At 37.8% G+C, this 22,641-nt stretch overlaps 2 protein-coding genes across 2 annotated transcripts; both read right to left on the bottom strand.

Moving 5' to 3' along the window:
• Nucleotides 1–702: 702 nt before the first annotated feature.
• Nucleotides 703–7,297, bottom strand: LOC116260964 (F-box protein At4g00755). The gene is made up of 6 exons (XM_031639520.2): nt 7,093–7,297; nt 6,533–6,676; nt 3,011–3,421; nt 2,738–2,916; nt 2,055–2,173; nt 703–1,283 (listed from the first exon to the last, which is right to left on the bottom strand). The coding sequence occupies exons 2-6, from the start codon at nt 6,657–6,659 to the stop codon at nt 1,004–1,006; spliced, it is 1,116 nt and encodes a 371-aa protein (XP_031495380.1). The 5' UTR covers nt 6,660–6,676; nt 7,093–7,297; the 3' UTR covers nt 703–1,003.
• Nucleotides 7,298–13,320: 6,023 nt separating this feature from the next.
• LOC116260874 (F-box protein PP2-A15-like) lies at nt 13,321–18,415 on the bottom strand. Its single transcript, XM_031639395.2, has 3 exons — nt 17,757–18,415; nt 16,048–16,166; nt 13,321–14,163 (listed from the first exon to the last, which is right to left on the bottom strand). The coding sequence occupies exons 1-3, from the start codon at nt 18,063–18,065 to the stop codon at nt 13,704–13,706; spliced, it is 888 nt and encodes a 295-aa protein (XP_031495255.1). The 5' UTR covers nt 18,066–18,415; the 3' UTR covers nt 13,321–13,703.
• Nucleotides 18,416–22,641: the final 4,226 nt, after the last annotated feature.

The raw sequence follows: 22,641 nt of genomic DNA, 5'->3' as shown, positions 1-22,641 counted from the left end.
TTCGGAGTTTAAGTTTCAACAATTTTCCTTGAGGTTAAGCAGTGACTAGACGAACAGTCGTGCCAAGCACTTAAATGACATGACAAACACCACTGTTGATGCTCGCTTATCAAATGCCAGGTGATGCCAGTTGACTGATGAAAACACTCGCAGCAGGCCACAACAGATGGGTTTCAGCCCAATTGGCAATGGAGAAGAAAAAATCCCATGGTACAGTATAGTAGATCAAATTGCCAACGGGTGAAACTCAAAAAATCTCATGGCCTGGCCTGTCCAGCAAGTGAAAAGTGAAATGGATGACACCAACGGGCAGAATGAATAATCATAATATGTTTAACTCGGCCACGTAAAACGTGCAGGATAGACTCTACGGGTGTTCATGCGTGCATAGTTCTTTCACCAAGATCAGCACATGGCGGAGATAATTTAATCTACCTAAATATTCTAACATTAGAGGAACATGTAGCTGAACGTGAAGGATAGACTCTGCGGGTGTTTATGCGTGCATAGCTCTTTTACCAAGATCACCACATGGCGGAGATAATCTAATCTACTTAAATATGCTAACATCAGAGCAACATGTAGCTGACTGAAACGATTACTTTTATGCGGCTTCTTCGTCCCCAATAAACCAGGAAAAAAAGCTGCCATGATCAATGAGGTTCATATGGTTATCTACAGGCCAATATGCAAGAATGAATATCATATAATGGGGATCCAGGAACTCGAAGATATTTACTCCCACAGGCAGAAGAAAAGTATACAATAGAATTGATATCTACATCCAAGACCAAATTGTGGATTCTTCCACAAGCAGCCGGGGAGTATAATAGAACTGATATCCACATCAAAGATAGAACTGTTTATACACATAAAGCTAGATTTATTCCTTGTCTTCCACTCAACCGCATATACAAGATGGCCTGACGAGCTGTCACTCCAGCAGAATTAGAAGCCAACCCAGGACCCGTCAAAACATGCCTGCCAGAACGGAAAGGCAAGCTCACTCATCATCCGATACATGATCGTCAGATTCCTCATCATTACCAAGAAATGTTCGAAGGATAAGCCGGTTCCACCCTCTTGTGGCCCTTATCTGTCTAATCCTCGTTGCAAATGAAAGCCAACCTGAAGAATCCATAGCTTCATCTGATGATCGTCTCAGGTGGTAGGGAGTATTTTCAGTTTCAGGAAGATACTTCAAGATACAACGCCTCGAGTGTGCATTAATATCCACATCAAATGTTTGCAGCGGCCTACCCACGACTTGAACATGGCAAACGCTTCAAACACAATCAAAATAAGATATTCAGTGACAGTTAATACGAGCAGGAACACCCATAACCCCAATCCTCCTTTCCATGGAAGGTGAATCAGTGGTTGGAATGGCAAATTTGAATGCGTTATAGATGTTCTGACAAATATGGATTGGAAATATAGGTGAATCCTGATCATGAGAAAAAAATTTGAAAAATGGTGAAATATTGAGCTTCTACAAATCAATTTTCATATGGGTAGAGACATCTAGAGAAGTCGATAGTACTAAATGCTGGAAATGCAAATTATCATTACCCATAAGGACAAGTATTCACGCACTAACTGCGGACTTTCCTCATGGTAACGGAGATCAAGTGGCGGTTTCACATTACAGGACAAACAGAACAAAGCGGGTAAAACCATGCCACCTCCTAGTTGGCAAGTCTAACATATCCAAAAAGTAAAGCAGTTTTTTTCCATATATATTTTTTCTAAAAAAAAGCAGGCTGGACGCATCCAATTACAGCAGAGAAGGCAAAAAACAAGAATTTCAAGCAAATCCAAACTCCTAGTACCATAATCTGAAGATCTGAACTTTCATCATTCCATAAACAATTACAATGAAGTTTCGCAGTTCAGGACATATACTTCATGAACCAAAAGGGCAAAAGGGAAAAAGGGTGCTTTCAGCGCCTCCAGCTGACAGAAGATTTTCACATGTAGACGCATGGCACAGCACAAAAACATTAGAGAACATGATGCATACACAACCCCAAGGGAAATGTCGAGAAACTTACCATATGTAGTACAAGGCATCCATTTCTTGCTTCTGAACTCTTCCCAAAAGTTCTATCTGCAAGATTCCTCCAATGCAAAGGACTGGCTTTGGAAGCTTAAAAACTTGCAGGGAATTTTGCTACTCAACCCAAAAAAAGAAAAAGAAAAAGAAAAGTAGAAGTCATAAGAAAAACCTATACAAAGTTCAATTGTCCAATTCAAGGTTCCTAGTCTATGTACTTGAAGTTATTCCATAGAACTGTCCTTTGCGCCCCAGAAGAGAACGCAGCAGCAACAGGGAAATGAAGAGCAGAAAAAACACACTATTTGCTATGCTTATCAAATCAAAGATTACTAAGAGCAAGAGGATACACAAACTGCTACGGCCCAACTGAGCCACAGAAAATGTTCACAAGGGGATGCTGGCCCATGCGTGTGTGTAAATGAGAGGGAGAGGGTGGGAGAGAGAGAGAGAGAGAGAGAGAAGCAAGAGCAGACCCTGTTTGTTATGTATACCATATCATATGAAACATAGAAAAACCTTGTCAAATGTGACAGTTCCATGTGCAGGGTGAAACTGTTCAAAACAGCTTCAGGGGAGGCACATAAAGGCATAAAATTAAACATCTATTATGCCTGAAAAATAATACTCTTAAAGGATATTAACATTCAGAATTGTAAAAACTGAAACTATGATACTTACCTGCATCATTGGAAATTCTGGTGAAATGTACGTCCAAATATAATTATTATCAGCAGCTCCGTCATTTGGCATCAGCTCAAATAAAACTTCATCTCCCATGCTCAATGGTACCTTAGGATAACCCAGTTTAAATCGCACCGCCTTAGCTGAGTATATGGGACTTCCCATCTGAAAATCAGCTGCAAAACAAAGGCTTCTTGATTAAAATACAATTTCTAGTTGATGTTAAACACAATTAGCTACATCGTGGAATAAGCAAAAAAGAAAATGAACCTTGGAATGGATGTACATTGACTTCATAGATAACACACAAGCGAGAGCTCAAACAGTACGTTAATGTCTCTGGCACATCCGTGTTGCTTTCACCTTCACTTGACCAATAAGAAGGCCCCTCACCCTCATTATGACATGGCTGTAGGGTTTTGCCAATGCTTTCTTCTGGATAGTTATCAGTGCTTGAAGCAGCAATTGGCCGCCGTATACACTCCTTATCTACTGGAGGAGACAGGAGGCTTTGAACTAAACATGCATAAATTTTGTGTTCTCTCTCTAGGTTTTTCCGTTCCAAAGCACTACTGCAACCGATCATTGGGTCTTCATCCAAGGATCTGTCCACTCCAGTAAACATTGATGTCTCTGGAAACAGTTCCTCACATAGTTCTTTACAGAAGCTATTGGCAACAGCTGCACAGAGAATATAGAATGAGGGCAAAACATTCTATTCTTTTGGTCATGTTTCAACAAACTGAAACCAGAGGAAATGTAAGTCATCTTGAAATCATGCCCTCACCCAGAAGCAATGCAAGCCATGTCACTATTACTCATAACAGGTTTCTCATGAGCAAATTTAGAATATGCTATAGACCAGAAAAAATCTAAATGGATTATTAATGACAATCACTCCACAAACCAACAAATCAAGTAGGAGAGTCGCTCTAGCTCATTGGCATTTACACAACGATTTCACCAATTCATCTGCTGTATACTTTTTTAGCATGCATGCCTTTCCTTTTCATGGTTTGGGAGAGATCCCTTTTTGAGGGAGTATGCATGTTGCTTGGAGAAAAGTGAAAAGAAGAGCTGGTAATTATCATACCACTATTTTAGCCAGAACAAGATTTTCATGGAGATTTGGGAAACTACAGCAATTGAAAGAGAACTTATCGCTATTTCATTATAAAAAGGAATTCAGAAGTGGGAAAATAAAGCAAAGGTAAGTAAAACAATAAACATATATAAATAAAAGAAAGCAAAAGATTCTGCAGTTTGCACCATTTTTGTTTTTTAGGTGACTAGGATTTGTGTCATCAATGAAGATATCCCTTTTAAACAGGCAGATTGTACACTGATAATGACAGGTTATGGAATCATCAAGTGCCCTGAAGTTACCATCATATCTTCTTCAGTGAAATGTGTTTGTGCTATTAAAAAAAGGTTCAAGGTAGAATGGTTGCTGTTTAGAATTTAGAAGGTGAGAATGGGTTTTGATCTTAAGGATCACGTTCTGGTTGACAGCAAAGGAGAGGGTGATTTTCAGATGTGAAACTGCTGAGAGGCAGGGCATACTTCCATATTATGATCCAAAAAATTTTCTAGAGAAAGGAAGTAAAATGTATAATGGATCTCAAAAGGGTAGTACAGCTTAGGATTACATAAGGCAGTATCTAATTTCATCCATGAAATTGAATCCACAAAAGGAATTGGAATAACAAAAGAATTTCAGCTTTCTTGAAGGGTCTGCATTTCGGCATTTGAATAAAGTTTCCTAGCTTCAAAAGAAACAGAATCACGTCCCATCTAATCTGGTGGGTTCTAGCATTGCTAACAACACCTCCACGATTTATGGTTAGAAGAAATGGAGATCCATGGACTGGCGACAGTTTGTAAAATAGGACTATATAGGGTCTATTTTACAACACAGGAAACTAATGTTTAAAATGGTTAGAACATTAGGCTTCATTTTTATGGATAATTCTCATTCCATAAAAGACATACCTAGAAGACTAAAAGTGAGTTAGAATTAAAAAAAAAAAAAAAACAAGAAAACAATGATCTTAATAATTACATACTCTATTAATGCTTCCTAATGACAAACAACATGAATTCTAAGCATTCCAACCATGATGTATAAAACTGCATAGGTGTTGCACACTCTTGCAAAAACTGCCATTATTCTTGCATGATTGATTTTGTAAAACCTACAAAAGTACAGTAACCATGTATCAAACTTCCAGTTGAAAAGTTATTTTTGAAATAGTAACATAGTAACATAGGATGGTACGTATTCATAGTAATCAACTTGATAATTGATATTCATTTTTTCCCTAGAAACTGGTTTCCAAACATCAGAGAACAGGAATCTAATGCTGTTTTATTACGGACTTTTTAGTCAAAATCCCAATTAATCGGTTGACTGATCTGGCTAGTTGGTCAAGTCGGCTATCAGAAAACTACTCTTTCAGCCAAATCCACCTGGTCCTGAAGTCAGTGACTAGTCCTTTTACCAAGGAGTTGGCACTAACCAAAAAAAAAAATTGAACTGAGTAGTAAGGGCTCAAAATATTTGAGCCCCCTCTTTTTCCTCTTTTTTGCAACCAATAGGTACGATTTTTTTCCTTTTTCTCCTTTTTCTAACTTCTGATACAATCGTGCTGCAGCTTGTGTCGCACTTCTTATTTCTTCGTATCCATAGTACTTTTTTCTTCTTTTTTTGCTTTTTCACTCCTCATTTTTCTTCTTCTTCTGTCCTTTTGGTTCACAGTCACACTGCTTAACCTCTCCATGCTGTTGGCAGTTCTTCTTCTTCTTCTTCTTTCCAAGTTTTTTTCATTTCTTTTTTTTTCTTCTTCCATTGTATTGGTTCACAGTCTTGCTGCACACCCTCTTCTGTTGTCACTTTTTCTTCAATCACGAGCAATGTTGAAGACTTTCGTTCCCTGTTTTCTTATTATGCTAGTGATTTTTTGTTGACTTTTAAGTAGCATTAGACACATATAATTTATTTAATCATCCTGTAATGTCATGACGGAGGCTGAATTTAATCTTTTACTTGATTTATAGTGATCATATATATCTTTTATAGCTTTTGAAAATTTAATTTGTTGTGTTTTGATATTGTTTTATTGAATTCCTCCAAGAGAGCACTTGGACACACTCAGTCTGGACAACTCTTTTTAGTAGCTTTATTGACTACTGACCAGCCTATGATTTGAATTATGCACATTACAGGGCCTATTTATTATTAGTATCTTCATGCAGTGTGTAATTTCATTTATGCAGTTGGGAACTTGTGCCTCAGATAATTGACACAGCTACCACGTACCTACTCAGTTTTCAGGCGGCATTTATCTCTTTTCGGAGCACGCATCATGGCTCATGTATTTGAATTTTGAAAACTTTGAAATTACTAGATTGAACTTCAAGGCTACATTCCTTACAAGCCACTTCTCATTGCTCTTGTTCCTTTCACTGTGAGATCCACTGAAACCATGAAAACTCATAAAAAACACACTTTTACTGCTACATCCAATTTACAATGAGAATCACCGAGATTCTGACAACTAATCCAACGCCTCCGCATCAATACCAGAAACATGGAAGTGAAGTCCTCTAAAGATGCAAGTACACGACTCTAAATCCCACAAAAGAATTTCCCATGAGAGGAAAGTTGAACAAACCATCCATAGAAATGTAGAAGAGCTAGTGACACGATAATCACAAAAAATAATGCCTACATTTATTTGGAAGGGTGAATGAACACTTGGGACAAACACAGAAGCGCTATAAAGCACTCACCGAACCTCCGCCATGCACGCGAAACTGATGAAATGCGGACTAAATCAGCAGGATCCTTCAACTTCTTCATCACAGCGACTGACATATCGCTCCCCAGCCAATCAAGAAGGTCTCCGCCAGTGCCCATTTCTCCAGTTGAATAAGCTACCACATGAGGATGGAAAAACAAAAATCATAAACCAGAAAAAAAAGCTCCAACGACAACTGATCAGGGCAGTCGGAAGAAACCCTAACACTAGTCCAGAATCCATATTCCTCAAAAGCTGCATGCACAACGAGACCAAACTGGGAACACCAACAAAACATTAAGAGGAAAACCGCTGGGATGAAAATATATAAAAAAAAAACACAGAATTAAGACAATCAACAGGTTATGCTTCTGAAGAAAAGTTCCTGAATATCCACTCACTAAAAGAACCCAAAAAAGTCATCCAAAATATTTTTTTCGTCAGTAATGTCAACAAAAAACCAGACAAGCAACTGAAACACCCAAAGAAATAGATACTGCACCCTATACAACCAAAAGGAGACGAAGACAAGGACGAAGAAAGAACAATTACCACAATGGATCAAGAATCCACCATCCAACAACGCATCCCCTGCCGAATGGACCTCAATCTTCTCTCGAAGGAGGATGAGAGAGAGAGAGAGAGAGAACCGAGATGTATATACCGATTTGGGATAGATCCTGATGAATGTTTAGGGTTTGGATGACGACTACCGATGGCGATGTACAATGAGAGAGACGCCTCGGCCACGAGAGTACGCCTAATTAAGCGGTAAGGGACAGACGTGCCATTTCCCTTTTTATGCTTACCCTCTGGCGTCCAAACGGCCACTCCTTTCGGCCTGCAGGGGCTCTCTTCGGACGGTTCACTGCGGCTGTATGGCTCCAAAAATCCCCAAAACGCCCTCAAATACTCTGAAATTCCATCAACCGTGGTGCTCACCGCAGTACGACAACTGGAGAGAGAATGGAAATCTCACGCTGATTGTGTTTAGGAATCAAGCCATAATTAATAACCGGACGCGTAGGCCAATTATGAGTCATTTTGAAATTATCGAAAATTTGATGCCTTGTAAGAGAAAAAGAAAAAGGCGGACCTAACTTAAAGCGTCGCCGAGGCTTGTTTCTCAAGCACACCTCCGGAAACACGTGCTAGTTTCACTTTTGGCTCGGAAAATTACAAACGATTAACCGCCAAAAAAAGGTCCCTCCTTTTATTCAATTTTGCAAAATAGTAGCCCACCTATCTTTTAGACCCATAATGCAAAGTATTAAATTAACTCTACTCAATATCCAACCAAAGTTAATTAAATAATTACGAAATCTAATTAAATTTGTCATTCGAAATCCCTGGGAGCTGGTGCAGAAAGATAGACTGATTTCTCACATTCAGTAGGCATTCTTGGAGAACCCCCCCCCCACCCTATATATATATATATATCCTGCTAAATTGGTTTTTATTTTATTATTTGTAAAGCAAACTTTTATGAAAGTAAGTTGTTATTGAGTCTAATGTAGTAGGGCTTAATGTTGCTTGTTAGAGGAACTAATCGTTTTTATGGAAATTAATGTGGCGGTAAGGACTGGGCAAGCACTATTCAATATCGATTTTTCATGCTTTATTTATTAGGAATTGCCACTTTCTTTTAGAAGTAATGTTAGGAATTGACACTTGAAAGCCATGGCTTTTAGTCCAAAATATATCTCCATACTGTTTGGTATATTATATTTAGTTGTGGGAAATAAACTGTAGTAGAACTTGCTTTTCGCTTGCTCACGAAAGCTGCGTCCACCGCTTGGGTTGTGGGATTGGCTTAACAACTTTTAAAGTGGATGATGAGCAAGTGGTCAATCCCACGGCATCTCATTGGGTTGCTTAACCCAATTAGTTGCCTAATATAATACCTACCAATAATAATAACGTTGGTTGTTACATTTAAGCATGTGTCGCTTTATTTCTCACTTTTTTTTCCTTTAAAATATTTTATTTAATTTGAAGAAAATAAAAATATATGTAGATTATTATATGCAGGGAATTGGCAAATGAGAACCAATGTTAGGTATCATATGTAACACTTCTACTTTAAAAAGTTTAGTTTCATAATTGTGAAAGAACTTCAAAAACTTATATAAACTGGATTGTTAAGTGGTTGGTTGTCATGATTCTTAGTTTTTTTTTTTTTTTTCAGGTAAAAACAAAAAATGATATGACAAGAGCTGGGATCCATTAGACTAGAGGCCTGAGTCCAGTGTGGGTTTTGGGGCGTTATAATGGTATCAGAGTATGGTTCAACACTAAAGCCTAAGATCTTACACATGCGGTCATGTGTGCTTTAAGATTGAAGATTGCAACATAACACTTTAAAAAGTTTAGTTTTGCATTGAAGATCATAAAATGACTTATAAAAAGAGTTGTTAAAGCAATTGATTGTATTGGTTCCTAACCTTTTTTATGCTGAAACCAAAACTGCTATAAAAACAAGTTGAATTCGATCAAACTAGGGGCTCAAGCTCGGTGTGAGCTAAGTCGTAATATGACCGTGAATATTTTGTTATGCTTCTTGTGACAATGGAACGATGTGTTATGAATTGAAAATGATCAAAATGCCATTGCTAATTAAATGGAACTCTCCCCATGCAAGAGATAAAATGGAATGGGTAAAAATACACTCCAATAAAATAACCAAAATGTCTCTCATGTTTAAATTGTGGAAACATGGTTTTTCGTATTACACCGTAAACATAGAAAAAGTCCTCGTGGTGAATGGTCATAATATTGATTGCACCTCAGCTTGATATATCATTAAAAGAAATGAAAAGGTAAGTTTTTCTTTATATATACTTAATATCTAGTGTTTGTAAATACATTAAAAGCATTCATTTAAAATAGAAATAGTATAAAAAGAATTACAACAAGGTGTTCAACATTTAGGTAAACAATTAATCGGCGCTTCGCTTTTAAGATAAAATCTCAAACATTTACTTTTTATACAAAATAAAATCTATAACGTATAATGGGTAAAATCTTTTGATAAAGATTCCAATCTCATTTAGACACAGCATCAGAAAATATTAGCTTTTGCTGATAAGAAACCAGAATCGTTTGATTAAACCATTTGAGGTTATGCATTGTCCTGTACATTTGCGCCGAAATCCATTAGCGGATCATGATCATATTTAATAAGGGGACAAATTGGAAGATAGGGTTGGTGCAAATTGTGGATGTCCGGGATCTTTTATATATATATATATATATATATATATATATATATATATACACACAAATAAGTAGCTATTAGAAGTTCATATACTTAGACTTTGATGAAGGAGATCAAATGATAGAAATTCAATTACAAACATAAAAAGCAAACTATTTTTTTAAGAATCTGAAATGCTCCTCAAACGACACAAGAGGTCGTTTAAAAAAACTCATTTGTTTCTTTCATTCTCTCTTATCTTCTTCCTGAAAGGGTATTTAAGACTCTTGAGAAAATAGCTTTGTTTATATATTTCTGGTATAAAAGGGTCTAGTAGCTACCTGTTTTTGTAGGAAAAATTAAACTTTAATGTCTTCACAGCCTAACGGCTTGACTTATACCTTATTTATTTTAATAATTAAACCTAGCAAACTGGTCTCTATCTCCATTGCTTTTAGAAAAGTAAACTTTGCTTTCCCCAGACCTCAGGACTTGACGTCTGGCTGCATGTCATGGCTGCTCTTGCTCCATTAAAACGTACATGATAAGGAGTGAGAGAAATAAAAAGTGGATGTTACACGATGAACAATTAGAATCAGATTTCTGTATATGTATATAAAGGCTAGTCATAAAAATATGAATGGGTTTTCTTAGGATGGAAATAAAAATTAGGAGGATAAGTAAAAAGGTAAAAATGAGAGAGGAAAAAGGAGTCTGAAAGTGGAACTCGTTGAATCTATTTCCTATATGTACAAGAAATTAGTAAATATTTTATTCCCTAGAATTTGCCAATCCTTGAAGATAACTATAAAAGGAAAGAAAGAAAAAGAAGGCAAGGAAAAAAAAGTTGCGAGAAAGTAAAAAAAAATAATTGAAAAGCTGGTCTTATATTTATATAAACCAGACACTTAGGTCAGGGATAAAAAACCAGACCATTGTTTTTTTGTTAAAAAATTATTTTAAATAAAATATAAATATCTTAATATGTTTATAAAGACTATTTTGATATAAAACAAGCTTTGATTCAAGTTGTTCTAATAAAAAATGTTGATTTTTTTATTATCATGCCACTGGGGCCGTTCAATTTTTCTTATTATAAAAATACCATTAAAGTCCAACTTAGTATATGTTTTGCATCATTATATCAATTAGGTTAGATTGCAAACGAAAAATATTTTAAAAATCAAAAGGGTCTGGTTTTATTTCTAACCTATATGTCCATTTTTGTTGAGAGAGAAATTAGTAGCAATCTGACTGTCAGGTCAGACACAAAATCAGATTCTTTTTCTAAAAAAGATATTTTAAATAAAATTTAAACTTTTTAATATATTTATAAAAACTATTTTAATATAAAACATGCTTTGGTTCAAGCTGTTTTTATAAAAATGTGGATTTTCTATTATTCAAATGTTGATGCTATGAGAGCCATCCGTTTTTGCTTATTATAAAAAACTATTAAAGTTTAAAAAATGATCAACTTAATGTATATTTTGTATTACTCTTATTCTAAAATCATATTGGTAAAATTAGATTGCAAAAAAACACCTACGTTTAAACGATCTATTTTTTATTCTTAACCTAATTGTTTAAAGGTGCAAATGTCCATCACATGTGACGGTAATACTGAAGGTACATTTTAAGTAACATAAAATGTTTTCTACCTATTTAAAACGATATCCATGTGTTTTATGGATTTTCAAATAAAAATATAACAATTTGTGTTTAAATATATAAAAAAAAACAGACTATCAATTTCAAAAAAAGCACATGACTACCAATTTAGAGAGAGAGAGAGAGAGAGAGAGAGAGAGAGAGAGAGGGAGAATTTGACAGTCAACATTGCAATTGCAAGGTTCAACGGGAAAAAGGAACAAACCATAACCACCACGTACCAGTGGCAAAGCATTAAGGAGAAGAACAAAGTAAAGCATAAAAAATCATCAGCAGCCCATCGAAACATAAAAAAGTGCTGCAGTAGACAAAAATCACCAGCAGAGCAGCCCATCAACTTTGGCGTTGGCAAGAGGCATCGTTTTGTCGGCGGCGGATGAAAACAGCAACATCGAATAGAATATCCAGTTCCATGGACCTTAAATCGATTTCCCTTCCTCTAGAAAATCACGTCATTCCTCAGTTAGCCAGATTGCTTTCCAAAAGCCAACATTTCCATAGCCGACGGCCTCGAGTAGCCTTTCATAGCTCGAGTGGCCCAGAAAAGACATCTGATGGGTGATCCTGGCCGAACACATGGTAGAGCCACATGGTCACTATTGGTGTGGGGGGCAAACTGCCCACACCAGTCTCTTAACATTTTTTTTATTTATAAAAAAACATCTTTAAACATTTATCCTTACATTAGTTAACCAAGCTAAGCATTAAATACATTGTTAAGAATGTTTTTTAGTCTGTCCGAATAAATGGGCACCGACAATAAGGAAAAAAAAATGAAAAAAAATCATAAAACAGCAAACTCCTTTGTCATTCATTACCCTGGCTTTTGCTTTTGGAATGTTTAAGAACGGCAATGGGACAAAAAAAGTAGGGGACCAGGTCGTCTCTTGGGGACCGAACATGTTCACCCCACTCAACCAGGGCAACTCGAGGGACCCCAAACACATGTTCGGCCGAACATATGACCTGCTTTGCTTTGTAGAAGTATAAAACTCTAATTTCTCGAAAATGAAAGTGAGTTCTGAGTTTGTAGTAAATTTGGTGAAATTATAGAGGGTGACGTGCCATTAGGATATTTCACTTGCGACACAGTAGAATGTCCCAACTGGTGGCATCAAGTAGACAGAGAAGCATAAAGATATTTTGTTTACACTCTGTTCACATGACTACAGATTTGAATTAGACTTTTAAGTTGGAAAGGCTAAGAGTCCAAAAAAAGGGTGCCCGGTCCGATTGGCATGCGTCCAACATTACCGACTACCAAGAATAACAAACACAGAAATATAATCTCTCTCTCCCTCCTCCCTCACTCTCTCTAGATGCAGATGCGACAATCATGGACATTCCTCTGTTATGTTAACCTTTTAAGCATGCACATGCGCTTTAGATGCTTGGTGTCCTAACTATTGAGAATGGTGCGGTCTGATTCAGATGCACGTATTAAAAAACCAACCCTTTTCTTTTATTGGCAAGCTAAAGTTGGAGAGGGTTACTTTAGGCGTCATTGCTGTACAAATAGAAGCATGTACAAGCCCTGAGAGTGGCGTACCAACCACAGGCTTCCCCTCTGGACCGGTCTCTTGACGTAAGTGCAGTTTTCCAGTGTGATGAATCCAAAAATAAAGTTATTGCAGACACAGGTATGCCAAGAGACACGCTTGGGTAGTCAAAGCTTATCTACCAATCAAACGCTAGACCTTTGGCATACATCTGGGCATTAATTTCTTATCTACCAATCAAACACAGCTCACGTGGTTGACCCTATTGTTGCTAATAACTCGAAACATTATTCTCATACTATTTCAACAGGCAAGCGACCGGTAAGTATTTGCATCGTATGCCACACAGACCCAATAATACAGTCAGACTTGAGGAGAACCGACAAAAAAAAAAGAGTCTCATGCCCAAGGCTGTGAGGAAAAGAAAGGGAAAAAATTCCCCCTCCCTCAATATCCTTCTTCTGGTGGGTATGTTCAGAGTCCAACTCTGGTTGGGCAACAAAGATATGATCCAATCCAGTCCGGGCAATTTAATCAAACAAAAACTTTTGGCTCATAAAATATAACCAAGGTATATCGCTTCAGTACACAGCAAGTATACGCATTTTAAGGTTTATCACACTGGCATACAAAACTCACATAGACATGCTATGTGAATGAAACGGATTTTACACATTACAGACATCCCAAAAAGAACTTTCCATTAGATAATTGAATCACCGAACAATTACTCAAAAAATGGAGCAGAACACTAGGCCATGATTCCTATCACAAGAAGAATACCATATAACTCCACCCTAGAAATATTTTCCCTTCTCAGTAAAATTACTTGGATATATCAACACACAATCCACGCAGAGACCACCTTTAGAGTGAGTACAATCAATCTGGGTCATTGAAAATTTAATCTTGGTGGGAATGTTGGAAGAACTGACCACAAAGTCACCCACATGATAATTCATCCAGCTACCTCGTATGTGCTTTGTGATCCCCTCATTCCCATTCTTTTCAGGATCTTCTAAAAAGCACTGGCATGATGCATGTTGGCTATCAGATGTGGACACCTGGAAGCGCACAGGTTTTAGATCCCATCCATGGACATGATCAAAGTTACAGACTCGCCGGCCCAGTCTCTTTGTGGGCTTTCCTAACTGAAGCCTGAAGAAAAGGCTGTATGTTCCAGCTGGGAATTGGAACTCAAACTCGCCATCTACTTCAAACCACCAAATCTGCTGCAAATATGCAATTGCATGGAACCTGAAAGCAAGCATTCCATATAACATACAGTTGGAAATATTGCTTGATCATCTAACACACTTGGCAACACAAGACACATGCACCACCAACATAACTGTTATGATGATTATTGCACCTAGATATGCAGCACCCAAAGGGCAAGAGAGAGACAGAGACAGAGACAGAGACAGAGACAGAGACAGAGAGTTTACAGCCGCAAGTGCGCAGCAGAAGCATTTATGACATATCGTTAGATGACGTGGTTGTTTGGAACATGGCATATTCTAATGGTGGTATGCCTTGGCCTTAGTAACATTCATAATCACCAAGTATCGTTTAGCTAAATTGGAGAAATCCTTGTCACTAGTTCAACTTTACCACCTAAGAATGATCAAGATCAAAAAGGGAAGTGCACGTGCCATTTAGATCTCCCATTATTCTTTCAAAAGCAAAACACACACTTGCCTACAGAGTCACAGACACATAGTGAATACAGTAGGCTGCATTTGTCCATATTGTTTATTGGAAGAGTATAATTTCCTATTGGCATAAGAAGCCACACTTCTGACAGGCTGAATATTTGAATTAAATTGATTGTGACCAATATAGCATTGCAAATTGTGAACAATGTTGTGAAACAAATTTTGGGGGTAAGGTTGGCAGCTTTGACATTAGGGCTCTAGACAACAAATCAAATTGCATCTAGCGTGCAGCTGTTACTGCATGAAAGCTTGTGCTAGAGTTCAAAACTTCAAACTACAACTAGGCTTGGACAAGTTTAGACTTTAGATTGTACTTTTCATTCAGCTTGAAGACATGGTTGATAAATCACGTAATTGTGAATAGCATAACAAATGTATGCATCCAAGACCTCTGTGGAGTTCAAACTCGTTCTGAACAGGTGTTAACTGAGGGTAGCATATCATAGTGTGAGCACAACTTCCAGTTTAGTTTGGATTCCACTTTGAACACATTTACACATTCTGTGACGCCTTTCCTAGTAACTACTGTACCTCATAATGACATGAAGTGAATGATCTGCAATTTCTTCAAGCACCAAACTGGCATTAAATGCATGGAAAATCATACGTGCACAAATAAGCTTTTCGTTTAGATCGGAGTCTCGCACTTGACCACAATTTTTTTCATATTCTATAACTGCTCAGCTATATCCTAATACTTGGGCCTCAAAATCACATTAACTGGCTGATGTGCAGTATTCTGAGTATCAATATTGGTGTAAATGTTAGGAAGCATGCCCAAACAATAAAGTTGTATCCAGTAAAATACAAACTATTTGAGCAAATAGGACACTGTCACCTCTTGTGCACAAGCACAGAAAACTGAAATCCTAGAAGAATCACTTCCCACAGAGAAGAAACGAACTTATACCTGATGGATTTCTGAACATATCAAACTGGACACTTTTATACAAAGTTGATTGGTAATTATGCTTACTGCTTAGTATGGAACTACCTTTACCAGAAGGCTGTTTTTCCATCAAAGTTTGGTGACAAACAATTATCGGTATAACACATGAAGAAAAAACTACTAGCTTATGCTTCAGAATGTTAGGCTGTCCACCCTGAAGGCTTTCGGAGAAACATTTTCCTCACTTGTTAAACACAAACCATGTAGAATAATTTAAACTGGAATGGAATGTAATCTCAAAGTTCACAAGTTCAGACCTCTTTTTCTTTTATGTTAGTCATCAATGACATAAAATTTCCATGATCTTAAGTCTGTGTTCAGGCATCAGAGATTCACAGTGAAAGGAAACAGCTATTAGTAAAAAAGGCATATTTTGTGTGAGTGTGATTCATTTCCTTTTCCGTTTGAAAGAAACGGTTCCACTGTGCATTCTTGCAATTCAATAACAACGTTTTGGTAACAATGGGTTACTACCTGGATTCATCAGTGAGTATAAAATTCCAATATCTGCGGTCATCAATTCCTGTTATTGACATAGCTTTAGAAGAAACTGCCAAGCAGACAGCACCTGTGGTCTTCTCCAACCATACTTCCTGAAGGTCAGGTTATTAATTTTGGAGTTAGTAAAAGATCAACAAAAGGTTAGCATCTCGGTTTGCAAGTTGCAACAACATTAACCTACATGCTAATTGTAATCATCCATTTGGTCAAGCCGCCAAAGTGAAGCACACACATATCATAGGCCAATGTGAAGTTAGATTCTTGTGATAACATCAATGATGCACTTGAGCTCAATAACATAAGAGAAACTAAACTAATGATTAACCCAGAGAAGCCATGGAACGTCAGCAGTGGCCAGCACGATGATCAGCCAAATAAAGGTTCACAATTGACGACTGATTTGTGACCATACATAAATAGCCAATTCAGAAACCAACCTCACTAAGCACTAAGCAGCATACACAATTTAAGTTGCACAGGCATGGTGTGCTATTAGTTTCATGTAGAAGAAAAGAATTGGGAACATCAACCAGCTTATTCCATAAGATGAAAACCACAGATCATTCGAAATGAGTTTGTGAGGAACATTATCTTGAACACAGTTTGATAGCTTTGGAATATTCTTCAAGTGCTTCTGACTACTACACTGATTGAAACATTGAGCAGGAACTAGAATAACTGCCAACAAAAGATAGACGAGAACAATTGGTTATGCTGCTGAATAATACGAGAACTTCCTTGGGCTGATGCAGCAAGGAGGTGAAATACCAAGTACCTTGAGAAGCAGATCTGTAACCATCTCCATTGTCATATTAAGAACGACAATCATGGCAAATAGGCGGAAAAAGCTGGGTGATCTTAATTCTCAAAAGCAGCATTATGAAGAGAGGGACATTTTGGAGATGTCCCAAGAACAACTAAATTTTTTAATTAGAACCTTGAAGAGCCTAGTGGAGATCTGACCTACAAGTCCAATATGATCAGCCTAGAATGATCAATTATTCTTCCAGTAAATACCGGAGCAACTTCAGCTTGTCAGTGCTCTGCTTTTTCATGTTCATCTTCAAATCCATAAGGCTCTTTTGCTAGAAAACTGCAGATTAGTGCAGTACTCTGGTTTATGAATCCGTAGGTGTTTGCTCGGGAATACTTAAAAGCACCTTAATGTGTGAGATATAGTTGGTGTTAAAAAAAAAAAGAAAAAAAGAAAAAAAAGAGAGGAAATGTTCAAACTTGTTCTGCATGGATATCCTTCCACACACAAATCCTAAAGAACCATTCAACCAAAGACGCATTTGCATATGTGGAACATGAAGCCTCGATCATCAAAGATTGCAGCCCAGTCATCCGGTTTTTCTATCCTACAGGTGCTACACAGGAGTAAAGAACAATGCCGCCTGTCAATGATAGGAACCAAAAGAAGTAAAGAACATTCAGCGCCTGTCAATTCTGAACGAGAATAATCAATAGTATGTTTCTATTGAACTGATTTTCACGATCCGACTAATTCAGAATCCAAAAGCATAAGTTCGGCGGAGAATTCAGCAGCATAACTAAGACTAATTTAATAAATAACACACAAAAATTCAGACTTGAAACTCAAAATCTATCACTAAAATCACCATAATCTCATGTAAGTTCAAGGACGGGCGACGTAAAAAGAGAAAGGGTATGAAGTGGACCTTGCTGCCGGCGTCAAAAGGGTGGGGGCGGCTGAGGACGGCGAAGATCTCCTTCTTGCTGAGAGAGTCGAGGGGGTCGGGGAAGAGCTTGGCCAGGAGGAAGCGGTAGTTGGCAGGAAGCTTCGACTCCCAGACGAAGTCGGCGGAGGCGGCGTTGCGGAAGGATCGATTGAGGCGGGCGAGCTTGCAGATCTCCGGAGGGCTAAGGTACATGAACACGGCGGCGACGCAGCTCTCCGGGATGTCCCTCAGTCCCGGCTTCAGTGAGTCTCCGTTGCCGTCCGTCAGGCTCGTCAGGTTCGCACCCATTAACCAATTCCACCCTCAAACCCAATTATCAATAAGACGCCGACCACGAGGCACAACAACCCGAAGAAGGAGAAGAAGCACTACCGGTTCGTTTCTTCTTCTTCTTCCCTCAGGAAGCCCCAAACCCTCTTTCGCCTTTCACCGCCATAACCTGATCACCAGCAATAGTTCCTCTTCTTTCTTCTTGCCTCGCGATGACGGTCCTCTCTTCTCCAAATCTGGGGTACGAGGAAGCCTTACTTTTCTTACAAGATAATGCGGGAAATTCCAGTAAAGAATCGGGGAACGGAACAGACAAGTTCGCCTTCTTTCATTCAATTCCATGAAACTTTTCCAGAGTAACAAAAGTAACGAACATCCTTCAAAGGTCACCTTTTCTTTTCCAAAGTATCGGATGCTTTATTATTAACGTTCATTTGAAACAATAACGTTAAGATCGGATGAAAAGCTGGTCTGATCTTCAATCCATAGATTTGAGAATATAAAATCCATGGTGAAACAAACACAATCTCATGTCCTTTAAAAATAAACACCGATATTGAATTCCATCGGGCCCCAAAAAAATTAGAAAAAACCAAAGCCTGAGACTTTGAATCTGACATAGTTTTCTCATCACCTTTTTTCATGTAAAATTCCTTTCCCACAAAGGACAGTCTAAGTTTTAAATATTTGAAATTAATTTAAAAAAATGAAAAAGAATCTAAAACACAAAACTATCAGCCTTCATAAGGACCTATATTAGCAGCACTGGCTACAACGGAGGGCACAATTGAGTACATAGCAACTTTTTGATGACATAAATACATTTCTTTATAGAATTTGATTTCAAACAGTTCATGCACTCCAATAATTTTTTGGTGAACTAGAACCATGTTAAATTCTTACTGAATAACTACTATTAGATGCATGTACAAAAAATTTTGGCTACTGGATACTAACTGGTTTCTTTTTCCGGTGCTTACATAGCACTGACCGAGGTCTAGTGTGGGCACCACGAGTAGGTCCAGCTCAGCTACAATAAAGGTTTCAAGGGTTGGCGTGGTCAGTGGCTTGCGCCAGTCACATAATAGCTCCGCTACTAGTCACCTATATCGAAAGCTAAATCCTTATCACGTTTGAAATCTAATACTCGATATAATATTACAAAAAACTCTAAACAGGATTTTCCTAAAAAATGAGGGTGAAGTCGACTACGAGTAAGAACAATTCATGAAAAAGCTCAGGCAGTAAAAACGACAGGGTAAAAGAATTATTCAGCTTGACACCCTTCACAATAAATTACATAATGAGGTGTCAAGGTCCTTTGCTCCTCCTTATGAAAGGATATGATAATTGTACATCAGGCTAATTCTATAATTAGACAAAACATTGATGTAAGTGTTAGGATTAAATTTGATTATCTTAATTTGTTAGAAATATCCTTTCATTTCAGTACAGCATATAAAGCAGGTTCTATGTTAGGCATGTGACACGAAACAGTGTGTTAGAGATTGAAAATAGTAAATAAATAAAAAAAAAACCTCGATGGTAAACCAGAAGGCCCTTGTTTATAAGGATAAAAGTGAAATTGGATAAAATCTTGTGATTAATAAAAGCGAATTTACTTTTTAACAAAATATTGAAATATCTAATTTTTGTTTTTTTTAAACTACGAAACTGCCCCTCTACTCGCATGGTAGAACACGGGCCTGTATTAGCCGCCGAAGCAAACGAGGACAGAACCAATTTGTCCAAAGTTGAAACGAGCAGGTGATTGGGCTTCTGAGTAGCTGACTTGGGTTCTGGGTGGACCCAAAGAAGAAAAAGAGCCTGCATATGGGCCAGCCTGATTAACAATGATATGCTTAAACTGAGCCCAGTTAGGCCTACCCAAAACACCTTCTGGCCCAGCCCGGCCTGCCTGTAATCAGTTTTAGCCTAAGCGAGTTCAATAATTTTCAAGCATGTTGGTGCCTTGTAATCTGAACTGACCTGGGCTAGTCTGAAAGCTGCATGACAACAAGGTTCCCTGATCTATGCAAGGAAGGAGGTTAGGGTCCTCTCAACTACCTTTCTTCTCCTGGTAACTTGTAAGTAGGCTAGGGTTGGGTAGACGCCCATCAGTCTAGGCCAAAGCAAATGAATCTCAGCTACCCTGCATTGTTGACCTATGTAGACCTAATTAGAACCTTAGGTTCAACTCCACCTCGCAGAGGGTTTTTTTTGTTCTTAGAGAGGCGGATTGAACAGTTCAGAACCATTGTATATGAGATTCCTAAAGCTTCTGATGGATATTTGAATGGCTGATGGATCAGATGGCCCTGGTTAGATGGCTGAGTGACTTTAAAAAGTTAGAGTCGCCATTCAATTTTCTTATATATATATAATCTGCGAAAAAAATCTAAAATTGAAAACTTGTTTGAACCAATAAAGCAAATCTTTGAAAAACTTTTGTGACGGACAATTCTAAAATTCCTATAGGGTCCAAATTGAAAATTTTTCATGATATTTCCATGTAAAGCTTTTTTACTTCTGTCCCCTAGCGAGGTGCAGGTAAAAACTTGTAACCTTCTCCGGGGCAAGTAATTAAAATTTCTTGGGATCTTTGTTTCTAGTTGGTTAATCTGGAAGAAAAAGTTCTAGTTTCTAATTCCTACCCCCTTGGGGTGGACAGAAAATCCTGAAAGTCCGTACGTTTCATGCACTGTTAATATTATTGAAGCTATCTATCCAAGATTTTTGTGACCATGATTGATTCTTCTGATATTTATGGACGAGTTATCCCAGCAATCACACTTGACCCAAAGTACTCGTAACAACTCACTATAAAAATGACTTGCTCCCATTTTATCAAGAAGATTACGGATCTAGATCTTTAAATTTCATCCGTTAACCCGCATATGCCTCCTTCTGAATACATTCAACCAGAAAAGATCGGCTGAAACTCGTTGCATTGCAAATCTTTCATCCACTTGTAGGGAGTGAGTTTGTGAAATGTTGAGGCTTGGACTAAATATATTGATGCAAATAAATAGGATGCTGTACATGGAAGTATGCGACTTTTTCTTGTGCTATATTTGCATCTGATCTGACTCTCGATATGTTTAGACCTACTAGATCGGAGAAAAGTGGTCATGAACTATGTTAATTTTTTTTATTTCTTTCTCTCATGAAACTCAATTAAATCTAGCTATGAATGAACGTGTTATGAAACTATCTATGTAGCAGGCGAAGAAGAAATCTCATCAGTGTTTACTTATATTTGCAGGCCTTCACCGAAAACTTCATCTTGGTGGCAACCTTGCCGAGATAATATGATTTGGCGAAGCTACATCTTGCAATATGTGACACAGAGACCATTTTGACAAGTGAATTCAAGCATTCACATGTAATTGCTTGCATAGTTTAAGCACAAGAAGGACCAGGCCTTTCTCTGAACTCTAAAATACAGGGTTCAGTCTAGTAGATCAAAGGATAGGAATCTAGTTCCTGCCTTTTTTTCAAGTTACTTCGTCGTTTCTCTCGAACTGCAGTAGATCTTGGCATTCTTGGTTTTTCTTCACATACTCGAGGTGACATGGATGATTTGATAGCGCCATGGGAAAGGGATAAATCTAATAAAAATTAAAGTTTTAATCTGTAGCACCAGAGGAAAACAAATTACGGGATGCTTTACCTTGAAAAAACCTTTTTTGGCAATTATGTTCTTTTGTGGTTTCTGCAAATGTTTTAAGGAAACCAGGATGTTTACAAGATATTGTTCGACTTGGCGTATCTGCTTCTGTGATTATTTTATTGATTTATTTTAGATGAGTCCTTCCCAGTAAGAAAAATATCTGAAATGAAGAAAAATTTGAGGTCGGATACATCCAAACAGATACTTGGTGCTCAAACAGATACTTGGTGCTAATTGCCAAACAGTGATCACCACAAAAAGAATTCAAGAAAAAAAAGCTCATTTTCAAGCATGCAACAAACTGAAAAGATCTAAGAAAGGAAAAGCCAAAAAATTCCTAGTCAATTTCTTCAGGGTTGGCTGAAAGGGACAGCGAAGAATTCTGAGAAATATGGAGGGGATTTTTGGTGTGCTGAGAACTGAGGCATCCATAAGCAATTCGGCAATCAATTAAAGACTCCACAGATCAAGTGAATACAAACTTGGTTGGTTAATCTTTCCAAGGTAGATCCTCATCTTATTAATGAACTCCGTGAAATATGAAGCAATAATTAGCAATTACAGGGATGGTAAAAGCATTGTGTGATTTCGACACATTGTAATGGAGCCAAGCTGTTACAGGCTTGTAGAACCCACACAGACCATTCCTTCCAGCAAACTTCCAATCATGGTTGGCAGGAATGCTGTACCACTGTACTAGATGTGGTGTTATCTTGACGTATAAGTTCACGGTGCATCACAGATCAACACGCAGGCCATTACTTTCGCCATTGCAGAAAAACCAAAGGGTCGTTCTCTCAATGTTACATCCAGCAGCAGAGCCAGAGATCTAAGTTAAGAGGGCATTAATTTAAAGACTCACATCGAAGGTCTATTTCTTAAAAGTCACTTCTTTGGAGGCCTGAAGTTGAATGCTTCCTT

This window comes from Nymphaea colorata, chromosome 9 (assembly GCF_008831285.2).
Source record: "Nymphaea colorata isolate Beijing-Zhang1983 chromosome 9, ASM883128v2, whole genome shotgun sequence".
Taxonomy (NCBI): domain Eukaryota; kingdom Viridiplantae; phylum Streptophyta; class Magnoliopsida; order Nymphaeales; family Nymphaeaceae; genus Nymphaea; species Nymphaea colorata.
Note: the sequence above shows the minus strand (reverse complement) of the source record. Positions and strands in the feature narration are given on the sequence as shown.